General features: G+C 45.3%; 1 protein-coding gene across 1 annotated transcript in view; it reads right to left on the bottom strand.

The window, feature by feature from the left end:
- The window catches only part of CLSTN1 (calsyntenin 1), a 35,869-nt gene that overhangs the window by 6,921 nt on the left and 14,783 nt on the right, over nt 1-14,165 (bottom strand). Inside the window, exons 5-12 of the mRNA XM_046661783.1 lie at nt 13,739-13,947; nt 12,204-12,353; nt 11,915-12,100; nt 9,697-9,945; nt 9,206-9,327; nt 4,566-4,728; nt 1,339-1,395; nt 6-163 (exon numbers count right to left, since the gene is read on the bottom strand). Of these exons, the coding sequence (XP_046517739.1) occupies nt 6-163; nt 1,339-1,395; nt 4,566-4,728; nt 9,206-9,327; nt 9,697-9,945; nt 11,915-12,100; nt 12,204-12,353; nt 13,739-13,947 (1,294 nt within the window). The remainder of the gene's footprint in view (nt 1-5; nt 164-1,338; nt 1,396-4,565; nt 4,729-9,205; nt 9,328-9,696; nt 9,946-11,914; nt 12,101-12,203; nt 12,354-13,738; nt 13,948-14,165) is intronic.

Genomic DNA, 14,165 nt, shown 5'->3' with positions numbered 1-14,165 from the left:
GTTACCTTCACGCCTCTGCCACTGTCTTCGGGGACCGGCAGGTCTAGCCCCTCTTTGCAGGTATACAGACAGTCAATCACCTTCTTATCCTCGAGTTTCCCGGAACGGATTGTCAGGCCAGCCAGATTACCTCGGAAAAACTGGGTCATATGCAGGTCACCACCTTCGGAACACGGGGGAGAAGGCAGGCAGTCATGCGTGCAGCCCAGGCCCTCCTGCTTCATTTCTCAACCCAGTGTTACCAGTGGTGGCAGCTTGATGGATGGACATGCGGGTTAGTTCATACCAAATCCTGTTAGCCTTGCAATCTACATGGAAGCGCAATGAAGAAATTAAGTCGTTTATGATCATGCACATAGCCTGGAGAAAGAGGAGTTGGTGGTTCCTCACCCAAAGCCTGGAAGCCAAGACACCCCATGAGTGTCCCCACACATCCAGCCACTCCCTGGTAAGGGTGGCCTGCACTGTACCCGTCACCGTGGTGCACAAGTGACGTTTCCTCCCAGTGCCAGCCTCTTCAACCACTGCTTCTCAATCAGCTGGGTCACACTCCGGGGTGCTTTTCCTAACTGAGCATCCTTAGGGAATACATACAAACTAGGGGATGAACCCACAGCGACATGACCCGGAAGATAAAAGGGATGCTCAAAACCCCACCTGCACTTGGAAGCCTGGAATGGAGGCCCTTCCGATGGCTATTTTGTGGAGTCCCCTCTTGCGTGTCTCCTCCTACTGAGGAGAACTGGGAAGTGAAGATGTTAAAAGGGAAACAAAATCCCAGAAAACGGCCCTTGACAGACTCTAACAAAGCCCAAAGCAGGCGGAACTAAACCTTGTCCTGCTACCGATGAAGAGACTGATCTGCAGTGGCACGTCTCTGCCTGCTAAGGGCTGGACACGGGACTCATCGCTAAGGATCGAGACTTCTAAGAAACATATTTAAAATTGACTATCAGTCAGGCCAGAATATCTAGAAATGAGTCTTTTCCTATCTTGTGGTTCAGCCACATGAGAACCAGGAGGTGGCTTCCAAACGTGGCCTGGAGATTTCAGCAAGAGCCTCATGCAGGGGGATGAGGGTAAAATGTGATGAGGGGAGGAAAAAAATCCCATTAGTGCACCGTATTCATGAGTCATATGAGTCCTCACTTCAGCTGGGATCAGAATGGGCGAAAAGGGAAATCTCATGAAGCAATGGGGGGAGCATAATGCAAAGCGGCAGCTCAGATGGTATCTGGGACCAAAATGCAACTTGGGCATTTCATGCGAAATGTGGAATGAGTCAATGTGTTGTCTAAATGAAACAGTAGTGAACCGTAGGGGAAAAAATCCAGCAACCTGCAGAGGCCACAGGCACAGGCTCAGTTTCATTGTCATTTTCAACTCCTGAATACTCTGTAGGAAAGCAAGACAAAGACAATAGAAAAGGACCAAGAGGTTAGGCTCTTCAAATTGGACCTTGAAAATTAACTTTGAAAAGCTCCCAACAAAAAACACAGAGAGAAAAACTCCCGTCTTGTCCCTCTTGGGGACGTGCTCCACCCAGACGCAAGCCTGGACTCGATCACCTTTTTCCCAGAAGCAATATTTACCACCCCCACGCATCTTTGTCGTCTTCTTTTATTCCATCTTCCCACATCCTCCTCACCAAGGCATAGGTCAGATTCAAAATAAGACAAACAGATGTACGTTGGATTCACTGATCTCCTCAACCTGCACTGCTCAGGAGGGCGTTCCCAGGAGGCAGGCTATGCTGATGGCAGACACACCAGTGGATAATACCAAACCCTGGACGCATAGCACCTTCCTTGCTGACGGGGAAGACATCTGTGCAGACAAAACCAGGTGGCACATGAGAGTGTCCAAAGCCCGGTATATGGTACACGTGTCCAAGTAGGTATTTTTTGAAAGCTCAAAACAAGTCCACATCGGTTTAAACTTTAACCGCTAAGTGACAGAGAAAAGAAGACATTTTCTGAGCAGCAAGGGAGAGTCAGAGGTTAAGGAACTCACCCAGAGAAACGTAACCAATCGGCAGCAGCCTATGGACTCTAACCATCGACAGCTCCCACAGCTCCCGACCCTGCGTTCTGAGCGTCACACCAGACGGGGGAGGCACACCCCCAGTGACTGGGGACAGAATTCCCACTTCCAGACCATGCTGAAGGAGCTCTGCTGCTCCTCTCGGCCCCCAGGCACAGGCCCTGCACCGGAGCTGCAGCAGCGTGGGGACGCACCGGGGCGAGGCCAGGTGTGTGCAGGTGAGCCGGGAGCACACACAGCTGCTCGACTCCTTCAGGACACACCGTGAGAAATGACGTTTCCGTCGATGGTGCGAAGCTGCTGCCAACAGCCCAGGCTCTCCATGGCGAGAGTGCAAGGAAAGCGATTTCCCATCCACCGAAAGGAACAAAGGGGATCTTTCTCCCTGTTAACTAAAACTTTAAAGATTTGTGTTTGGTTTGGGAATTCAGGCAGATTTTTCTGGCTCAGGATGTTGAGAGGGCCACGGTAGAAAGAGATGAAAAAAGGTAACAAGTGACCGCCATTTGACGGCAGAGGCACTGTGACGAGATCAGGAACCCAACACAGCAGGGTGGGCCCTGAGGGTTTATTTTAACCCAAGCAATGAAGCTCCCAGAATATAAAATAACATTTAGACTTGCACTTGTATTTTTATTCGAATTTTTAAATAATTACTCAGAAACTGTTGTTTAATTTGGGAAGCAAATTTGAACTGAAATTTTAAGAATAGCAACTGAAAACCCTCTATATCCCTAATAATTTCATCCTCATTCCTTGGTCTCACATTCGACTTTCTCATGGAGGAACTGTCACCAAAATTAAATCTGGGGATTTGCTGAAGACGTTCACTCCAAAACACTGTCTTATTCCGTTCCATTTAAAAGGATCTGCAGGAAAATTATGAAATTTAAATTCTCCTAAAAGCAGCAAAGCTATCTTGGGAATTAGGCTCTTTCATAAATTTCTAACCTGACTGGAAGTACAATGTTTCCATAGGGAGGGGGGGAAAAAGTCTTTTGCAGGTTCACGTAGTGACGGTGACACCCTGAAGTGACACAACACAGAGTCAAGTGCAAGGGTTAAGGGAGGTCTGTGAACCTCGAGGGCAGACGGAGGGGTCCGTGAATTTGGACAGGAAAAATTACATGCTTACTTTCATTAAGTTCTGAAATCTAGCTTTCCCTTTGGTTATAAATGTCAGCTAACAAACCACAGTCGGATTAGCAGAAACCAACTCTGTCACCAACAGAAATCACTGATATTCTCCATCATGCCATATTGCCACAGACATCAGCATCGTCACAAGCCCCTCACCACTCTGAAATCACGGCACTTACTCGACCTGCAGCCAAAGCTTGTTCATGTGTGAATAAAGCAGCACAGGGGTTACTATTACACAAACTGTCTTCTAGAACTTTTCTTTTTTTTTCTTTTTTTTTTAAGATTTTATCTTTCCCTTTTTCTCCCCAAAGCCCCCCGGTACATAGTTGTATATTCTTTGTTGTGGGTCCTTCTAGTTGTGGCATGTGGGACGCTGCCTCAGCGTGGTTCGATGAGCAGTGCCATATCTGCGCCCAAGATTCGAACCAACGAAACACTGGGCTGCCTGCAGCGGAGCGCGAGAACTTAACCACTCGGCCACGGGGCCAGCCCCTAGAACTTTGATAACAGTATTTCAATTTAATTGGTCACCTTTGAAAGTATTTTATTTTATAGACTAATAAGAAATCATCCTGAGAAGGAGCCCATAGGCTTCACCAGAACACCCAAGGGCTCACGGCACAGAAGAGGCTAAAAAGCCCTGGTCCCGTGGGTCAGAGCTCGGGCCGAGTACACTGGCCTCAGGGGGTCCAATCCCAGCGCCACGATTCACCAGCAAGGTGACCCTGGGCTTGCTGCTTCTCTGAGCCTCAGTGTCTTCAGTTATAAAATGGGGATAAAAATAGCTTCTACCCCATAGACTTATTACAAGGATTAATGAGACAATGTATGTAAAGACATGGGCACACGCCTGCCCCTTAGCACCAATAAACGGTACTGTGGCTCTGTGTTGTTATCACAGGCCATCCTGGTCTTTTGGCAGAGACGTCACAGAATCGTCTCCACCTGCAGCACCTGTGGAAGTGCCCCCAGCACGCTGTCAGTCACTAAGTGCTCTGGAAGAGCCCCGGGCCGAAGCACACTCTCATTTCTGCGCCTAACTGTTGCCTCTTTGTTTTCGTCAACTTTCCGACACACAGATTAACTTCTAAAATAGCTCCTCAGTTCCACTCTCCCTCTGTGCCACGCTCCGCGGCCCAGGTTCCCGGGCAGGCGCTGGCGTGTTTCGGTCCTTTAACACGACTCTAGTGCGTGCCACAGGTAGAGCTGCCCTGGGGCACGGCGTCAGCAGTGTCCCCAGAAGGCTATGCCCAGGAAAAGGAATGAGAAGATAAAGGAATGAGGGTGAGATGCTGAGAGGAGCCTGTTTCTGCCAAGAGAGCAGAGAGGATTATTCAGCTCCTGCAACTCGGCGGGAGAGGGGTGCCCGTGACCCTTACCTTGCCAGCAAGCCCCAACCACGAGCTGAGTTTCGATCTTGGATGGATGAAGCGGGTAATCTTCAGTCACAGAGAAGGGCTCGTGGGAAACACCGTCCACGTAGAGAGTCACCCTTGGGATTTCCACGTTGAGGACATAGTGGTGCCAGTCCTCATCGCAGACCTGAGAGGCGAGAGGAAGGGCCAGAGTGTGGACTGTCCACCTTCCCTCTCATCAGAAGACACAACAAAGAGAACAAGACAACTGGACAAAGAGAACAAGTCACCATAACAAAGACCTGTCTTCCTAAAAGGGAAAAGTTTTATTTTTTAAAGAGTTCTTACAATCATTTATTTATTTATTTATTTATTTATTTGAGGAAGATTAGCCCTGAGCTAAGTGCTGCCAATGCTCCTCTTTTTGCTGAGGAAGACTGGCCCTGAGCTCACATCTGTGCCCATCTTCCTCCACTTTATATGTGGGACACCTACCACAGCATGGCTTGCCAAGCAGTGCCATGTCCGCACCCGGGATCCGAACTGGTGAACCCCGGGCAGCCAAAGCAGAACATGTGCCTAACCACTGCGCCACCAGGCTGGCCCAAGGAAAAGATTTTTAAAAAATCAGCAAAATACATCTCACCTAACCATACCTCGCCCAAAAAAGCTGAGGCAACAGCATCATCTCTAGGACGTTACAGATCAGGGGCACTGCTCACTCATACGACAGGCCCTCGAATAGGGAGCTGCCCAATTCTCTTCTGCCAAGAGCATAACACCAGGAAATTCTTCTATCGGCAGGCTCGACACCCAACCACTGAGCTGGCTCACCCTGCCAAGTGGCCATTCCTTCTCTGGGTCAAAATTAAAAATACCTCCAATTGCAGAATAAGGCCAGTGTAGTATTTTCTTTTTCAAATCAAAGTTGAGGATTTAAATAAACATGAACACACAGCTCAGACGGAACGCCAAGTGGGACTGGGTTCCCTCCCTGTCATGAACGGCCGTCTCCCAGTATCTCTCCAGCCGGCAGGTGGGTGTTGCTCTGCAGTCCCAAGGCCCCACTCAGGCCTGGCATTCCCTGCTTTTTGGCTTTAGAGGAAGAGGCAGACAATCAAGAATAGAGACAGGTAAAGAAAGAGATGCTGTGAGATGAAACTTTAAAAAGTGCATGTTTAAAAAGCTCACCCCATTTATGTTTAAATTCTAAGAAACTGAACCAATGAAAAATTGAGAGAGTAAACAGACCATCCAAATAAATGAAGAGGTCACCAAGTAGCCCCAAGAGAAAAGCAGCTGCTCCCAATGTTTGTCAGAGAACCAATTCAAGCCTCTAACATTGCACATGTTTGTTATACATGCAGAATATATGTATATAATACATATTTCTAAACAAAGGAATTGCACAGTAAGTCACTTTTGAGACAAATAAAATCTTAATTTTAGTTCAAGTCTCTATTTCAAACAAGTTCTGTAATGCAGCTGCTTCAGAAAGCAACTGCATTCCGCCCCCAGTTTTTCAAGTATTGTGGGTTCCTAGGGGACTAGTGGAGTACCATCGTAGTTAAGCACCAGTAGTATTTGGTCAAAATTCATGAGCAGATTCTGAGAAGACAGAAGTAGAGTGTATAATTGTCTCATTTCCCTTGAAAATAGGGCAATTCCAAGAGTGAAACCTAACCTGCAGACAACACGCCCAGTGACACTCGGCGACAAGGTAACTGCAGGACCCCGGAAAGGAGAGCAGGTGGAGAAAAGCAAGGGGCTTCAGATCCAGGAGAAGCCAGGGGGCGGAGGCCAGAGTTCTGGAACACTTTATGAAAGCAACAGAAGGGGAGGGGGAGCCCCAAGGCTGGAAAAACAGTCAAGCTGCCCAACCCTCTCTTTTGAGAGTATAGGAAAATAATTTCATGTAAAAATGAGGGGGAAAGGGACCACAATTCAATCCCATATGGAGTTTTTAAAAGAAAAAAGGAATTAAGAGAATAACATTCCTTTAGACAAGGAAAGGCATGCCTACAAAAGAGATGACAACATTTCAAAACATGCTGAAAGACATTAGGAAAATGACCCAAAATATAAAACAGCATCATTCATAATTAGAGCAACTCAGACATGAGTGACAAAATACAGGAATGAATTAAACAGAAAGCGACAGGTAGAGAAAACAGGTAAAGAATATCACAAAAGAGAAGGGAGTTCCCAAAGAAGAAAACCAAAGCGATGGAAGAGAATGCTAAAAACTGTAACAGCAGCAGCCAAGACTCTCCTGAAATACCCAAACACCTGAAACTATACACTAAAAAGGGGCACTCCACATAGCTGGGAAACAGCCCCAACTAAGACATACTCATAAAATTAACTGACTTAAAAAAAAAGAAATACATCCTTTGGTCACTTAAAAAAAAATACCAAGTGTTTTAAAATGGAAAGAAAATCAGATTGTTGTCAGAGTTTAATAGCAACACTTTACGTCAGAAAACAATGGAAAGGGGCCGGCCCCGTGGCTGAGTGGCTAAGATCTCGCGCTCCGCTTCAGCGGCCTGGGGTTTCGCTGGTTTGGATCCTGGGTGCAGACATGGCACCGCTCATCAGGCCACGTCGAGGCAGCGTCCCACATGCCACAACTAGAAGGATCTACAACTAGAATATACAACTATGTAAAAAAGAAAACAATGGAGAGATCTATTTTCTGTTTTTGGAAATCTTAAATATGAGCCAGAGTCTTTACATGCAGCCAAACTGACCTTCAGTATAAAGGCCACCGACTACTAAAACAACATGTAAGAACTCAGGACTTCTCGCTCCCCTGAGCCATCCCTGGGAACATACTTCCTACAACCCAAACGAGCAGACACCGAGCGCCACGAGAACTGGTGGCGCTGGGCATCGACAGGTGCTTAAATCACAGAAAGAGAAATAAGCAGATACGGAGCTTAAACAGCTCAGGAGCATACACACCCGATTCTAACCAAGCCTTCAGATCCCACTACCAATTTACAGGATATCAGGAAGACAGTGGAGCACGTTCAGTGACACCACAGGGGTGCCTTCAGCCAAATCTTAACTATAAGAAACTCTGTAGGACGAAAAGCCTGATTTCATCACCAAATAAATCGCAAGAGAGAAGAGAAAAATCTATAGATTAAAATAAACAAACTGTATACTATCAACCAATCACAATGTATGGCTCCTTATTTGGATACTGATTCAAACAAACTGTAAACATAAAGACATTTACAATTTGAAATTTGACCCATGGACTAGGTACCTGATGATATTAAAGAATTGTTAATTTTTTTAAGATGTGAAAAAGTACGGTGATTAGGCTTATCTTTGAGAAACATGTTTCATTATCTCTACAAAGAATGAAATGCTCTATGTGGGATGTGCTTAAAATTTATTAAGTAGTTCTCGAGGCGGTAACAATTTATTAATAATGAGGGGGAGTAACAATGAAACAAGCTTGACTGGAGCTGATCATTGTTGAGGTCAGGTGAAGGGTACATGGGGTTGGTCTTTAGGCTAATCTGTCTACTTTTACATATGTCTGAAATTTTTCAAAATAAAGTTTTAAAAAATGTAATCAGAAGAAATTAAATATATAAATACAGACTATGGTTACTATTAACAGAGCTGTACCTAAAATGTCTACCTATGTTGCAAAAAGTTTTTGCTGAACTATACCATTCCTGAGTTTCTTTAAAAAAAGTATAATAAAAGTTTCTGAGAAATAAATGATCCATGTAAATACAAATTACATCAGAAAGAGATGAATCCTACCAGCTGGACAGTCACTTCATCTTTCTACCATTACATACTTTTTTTCTTTCTCATTTAAGCTCTTACATAGTTATCTATCTTGTAACCGTTTTAGACAATGTTATATTTTAGCAACCACAGGCATATAACAATCTATCAGCTCTGCCCACTAACTCCATGAGACAAAGAGAACTAAGTCCAAAGGGTTCCTTCTTGTCCCAACCCTAAATCAGGAGGAGAATGATCTGCCAGGATTTTAATGAAAAGGCTTTCTCAGTTTACAGCATCCCTCCTTTCCTGTACCATCAATTTTTTTCACAATACCTGCTTTTTGTCACAGCAACTGCTGGGAAAGCAGCCTTGCAAAGACACGGTGTCGTCGAAAGGAACAAAACGTGATCTAATGTCAAACCTTAAACTCCCTCAAGCCAGCAGTCCAGGTGGTGTCTGAAAGATGTCAAGACTGCTGGTTCCTTGAAAAGTTTAAAGATCCCGTGGCACCCCCGAATTCGCGGAGGCCCCCCGGGATTCCTGGCACAATTTGGGAGTCAAGGCCTTAAATAATGAATAGACAAATATAACGACCTCAGTCTCAATTTTTAAGCAAGTGCTGCTTATTTCAACAAATATAACACAGTATCCAGAACACAGTTTTGAATATAAAACATGATTTCTTTATATTAATATTTTATGTATAAAAATACATACATGTAAAAAAACCCTTAGGCTTTCAGTGGAAAGGAGTTCAATGGATAAAGTTTGCTATCCTATTACCCACAGACACAGAAATCAAACAATCATGAATACACACTGGCCCTAAGCGGCTCTTCGTGTGCAAGGCTGCAGTGCCTAGCTAATCTCTGAAAAGATCACCATCAGTGGGCGATCCATTCACTCACCTGATTCAACTTCCAGTGGAACTCCGCAGGCTTGTATTTCTTCTCTTCTGAAGGATCCTGACGGAGGAGGAAAACAAGCCGGCAGCCGTGGACGTAGAGGGAGTAATGGTGCCGGTTCATATCTGCAAAGAGAAATCCTACTGGTAAATCGCCAGCTTAAGATCCAAAGGAGAAATAAAAGCTATTCCTTTAACGAATTGTAAAGACACAGTTTTATCAGCATAAATGAACTCTCCAGTCGGACCAAGGCAGAGTCTAGAAACAAACACACTTGGGTTTTACTGAGAAGCATGGCCCAACCCACTGAGTAAAACTAACCACTGCCCAAACACCAGGAGGCATCTTGAGGACAGAGTGGCACAAAACACAGAACAATGTATGCAAACCAACCAGCCTAAGGGACCCGTTGGGGAGGAGAAAGGCGCCCCCCCTTCAAGGACCACAGCAGCGGACACTGAAGGACGACGCCCTTTCCAGCAACATTACCCTACCTGTCTTGTCTGAACTGCAAAGAATCGTCTCCTTCTTCCTGCCAAAAGGCCCGTGCCTCATCCACACAGAAATCGTTAGCGGCTCTTTCGGGTTGATGGAAACGACGCCATCTGGGATCCTCACTGCCTGAGTGCCATTGAACTCGAAGACCTGGTCACTGTCGTGGCCGTTGTCAGTGGGGAGGCCGACGGTCCAGTTCAGGGAGCCGCCCGGGGAAGGGAGCAGCTCTGCAGTGCCAGACACAGCGCCTTAAAGAGCACACGACACTCAGCATCCACTGTGTGAAGGACTTCAAGGCGTGAGCCTTCCAAAGTCACACTGACATATTCTACTTCTCTTTGGTTAGACAATTTGCTAGTTCCAGTTTACTCTTCCTCAAAAATAAGGGTTTTTACAACAAAAAAATTAATAAATAATAACCATGGATATTAAAAAGAAAAAAGAAGCATTACCTGTAATCCTGCCCCAATATACCCACTATTAACATCTGCACATCAACACTTCCAGTCCTTTCTTTATGAAGATATACATATTATAAAAATATGTGTATGTATGAATACAGACATATGCCAAAAATGGAGGCCTGCTGTGCACATTCATTCACATACTCCCATTCACAGTCTTCTATAGGTTAACTTAAAATGTGTGAATAGCATTCACTGCACAAATACACCATAATTTACTTAACAGATCCCCTCCCTGGTGGACACTGAGATTGTCCCGAATTTTTTTCTATGATAGACTTTGTCTTGATGAAACCTTTGTGTGTCTATGATTATTTCCTAGAAATGGAATTACTAAGTCAAAGAACATGAAAACTTTTTACAACTGTGGTTATGTACCGCCAAGTTCAATTTCTTTGAAATCTGTACACAGAAGACGACTCTGCAAGCTCTCCCACTCGCTTGGTCCTTGACTTCTCTACTCCCATCTTGGGAGCAGTAGGACTTGGCGGGAAGAGCCTGAGCCTTTGAGTAACAGACGACATTGGTCCAAATCCCAGCTCTGCCACTTCCTGAAGTGTGACCCCGGGCAAGCAACCTACCTCGCTCAATTAACTCTACCACCTCCTCCATAGGCCTGACAGGAAGAGTAAATGAAGTAACACATGTGGAAAGACCCAGCACACAGCAAGCATTCAAATATGAAATTCTTCCCAGCTTTAAACTGTTCTGCTGAGAAAATGTTCATTTGAAACCATAAAAAATAAGGGCATTATGAGAGAGAAGATAAGGTTCATACATTATACCTATACAGACAGTTTAAAATAGAAACCGTCCCAGACCTCTTAAGTTACAATATTTAGGTACATGATTACGAGTATCTGGACTCAGAGTCATCACACACCTGAGTATACTCATCAACGGATGACCCCACAGAGAATATGCTTTTTTCCCTTTTGCTTATCCACACAGGACAATTTCCAGTTATGTGAGGAAATCGGCTGCCTAAAGCCAACTGCTGTTATCAGAGTCATGAAAAGACAGAGGAGGATGCAAAACGCTCCCTGCAGAGCCGTCACTGAGCAGCTCTTGAAACACAGACCCTTCTGGTTATGAAGAGCCCACTGAAGTTACTGGCATTTCATCACTGGCCAAGTAGGACAGTTTTAGCCTTTTCCACAAGAGGCACGCACACCTCGCCTTTACCTCACTCAGAATAACAAGGAAAACACCCACCACTGACGGGGAAGCCAGGGAGCCCGGCTTTGGGTCAGATTGGCATCACTCTGCTCTCGACTTCTCCACACAATGTCTGTGGTGGGTAAAGTCTGCAGACTATGCATTACATGGCAGTATCCTGCGTTTCAGCTTTCTACTTCATGTTTGCCAAAAGCTATTGTGTTACCTATATTTTTCCCTTCAGTCTTTAAATAAACATCTCATTTCATTTAAAACCCACTCTACTTACATGATCCCTATTTTGCTGATTCCCTGTTAGAAAAATACTTCATATCAGTGATTCTTAAAATGCACACACACATAATGTTTTGAACCAACTCTTAGGGGTTTATGTAGCCCCTGAAGTCCATCCAGTAGGAAAATTAGCCCATAAGACAGTGACAGCCATTTCAGAGAGCCAGTCTCTGTTTTAGTTTGCCATGATTACGTTTAGTGTAATTATGATTTAGTTATGATTGTGAACACCAACACACACACATGCCCATTTGTAAGCGTCTCTCGCCTTCACTGAAAACGGCCGGCCAGGCCTCCTTACCACAGAGCCGGTGAAGGGACTTCTCCGAGTAAGTGTCACGGTCGCAGCCTTTGCCGATGTGGCCGGTCTCCAGCTCCACCGTCGCCTGCACCGAGGCCACTGACTCATCACACGTCTCCAGGTGGACATTGGGGAAGAGGGCCAAAGCGCCCGTGCCGGGCTCATACTCAATCCTGTTGTTCCATCCTGCACGGCCCACGAACCGGGGTGGAAAGAAAGGAGGAAACGCACACATCAGGTTTCTGTGGGATGAATGTTAACAGGTGGAGAAGAGGAGAAGGAAGCTCACCTTGCCACCCAGGGGTGCAGGTGGGTTTAATGCTGATCTTCACCAGAACATCTTCTGTCGCTCTCTTCTTCCCGCAGTCGTAGGCGGTGACCGTCAGCTTATATTGATGTTCCTTTCCGTAGTTCAGCTTCTCTGTGTTTTTTATGTAACCTTCCAGAGGAAGACAACAACAGTGAGAACCCAAACCCACGCTGTTTTGGGGTTCCACTGTCCTCTGCTCAAACACAAATGCACGTGCTTTCTCCCCTGCAAATACTGACGGGGAAATAAACTCATGCATGAAGTAATTAACACTCACTCTGGTGTTTCTGAGCTTGAACACACACTAAATCCATCTTTAAGGATTGTTTACGCAGAGGTATGAGTCCACAATTCAACCTTCATTTATTCTTTTACAAGTTTTTTTTTGTTTTATATTTACTTTAAGATTTAACAGTTAACATATAAGAGAATAAAAAAGATAATTCAAATACTTCAAATTTTAAATGCAACATCAAGATGCATTAAATACTTCTTGCTAAAAGATTTACTTTGTTAGAGAAAGAGAGAGAAATATCCTACCCCAAACCACCAGAACAGAAGCTGGCTTTCTGAACATGAATACACATGTCTGCAGAGTGTGTATAATGTCCATAATCTCATCAAAGCTTCTGCACTGCGCATTAACAACAGACGCTCTATCATCATCGAGAAGCCATAACCTAATCAAGAGGCTGAGCTCTAGAATGAGTAGATTCTGTTCGGCTACTAAGGATGGGGGCGCGTCTGACAGTAAGATATAAACCTTCATCTTCAAGATGAGGCAGAAGATTCAAATCTAATGGAGAAGAGAAAATGAGACGAACTAAAGGTCAGTCTTATTGAGATGCATGCTGAGTGAAAGGTAAGGAGATAGAAAATAAGCCCGTGCTCATTAGGTGGGGGATTTCTATTAGACTTTGGTGGAAAGGAAAAAAAGGACGGCCCCCAAGGAGAACATAAGACTTTTAGGTGCCAGAAAAGGGGCTTTCAGGAGACAGAGTAAAAACTTAAATGTGAAACCTTCACCCCATGTTAGGTCCCTGCTATAGACTGGACGTCTGTGCCCACTCCAATTCCTATCTTCAAGTCCAACCCTCACTGTGATGGTCTTAGGAGGTGGCGCCTTTGGGAGGAACCTAGGTTGAGGTGAGGTCATGAGGGTGGAGTCCCCAAATTGGGATTAGTGTCCTTATAAGGAGGAGACCAGAGCGCTCTCTCCCTGCCACTGTGAGGACATGGCAAGAAGATGGCCATCTGCGAAGCAGGAAGTGGGTCCTCCTCAGACACTGAATCAGCCAGCACCTTCACCCTGGACCCCCAGCCTCCAGACTGTGAGAAATAAATGTCTGCTGTTTAAGCCAGTTTATGGCATTTTGTTATAGCAGCCTGAACGGACTGAGACCGTCTCCATCCGTGAGTTTCACTGACGTGCAGACACAGTTTGGGTTTGAAGCCAATCGGCTTAGACGGGGCTGCCTGCCCTTGGGAGGGAAAGCACGCTCCTCTGTCCTCACCATCTTTGTCGACAGCGAAGGGCACGTCCGGAGTGACGATTTCGTAGCTGCAAATCTGGCTGAACTGTGGGGAGCAGTCCGCGTCCACGGCCTGCACCCGCACGATGCTGTCATACTGCCTCCCCTCGACCACGGTCGCTTTGTAGGACTTCTCCTTGAATACGGGCGCGTATTCATTGACGTCGTTCACCTGAATGTGGACAGTTGCTCTGAAAGAAGGAAAAGAAAAAGCTGTGTCTTTTGTTTTTTACCCAAAGAATAAAACTCTGTCCTATTTTGAAGTTTCCCTTTTCTGATATCTTGTCTTATTAAAGTCTTAGGATGGAGATTTTTTTAAAAAACTGTTCATTGTTTTTCATTTAGGGTGGAGACAACAGAAAGTTCAAATAGGAATTCAGGTGGATTCTTTCACGTCCTACGAATAAGG

This window comes from Equus quagga, chromosome 5 (assembly GCF_021613505.1).
Source record: "Equus quagga isolate Etosha38 chromosome 5, UCLA_HA_Equagga_1.0, whole genome shotgun sequence".
NCBI lineage: Eukaryota > Metazoa > Chordata > Mammalia > Perissodactyla > Equidae > Equus > Equus quagga.
This window is presented reverse-complemented; position numbering and strand designations above follow the sequence as displayed.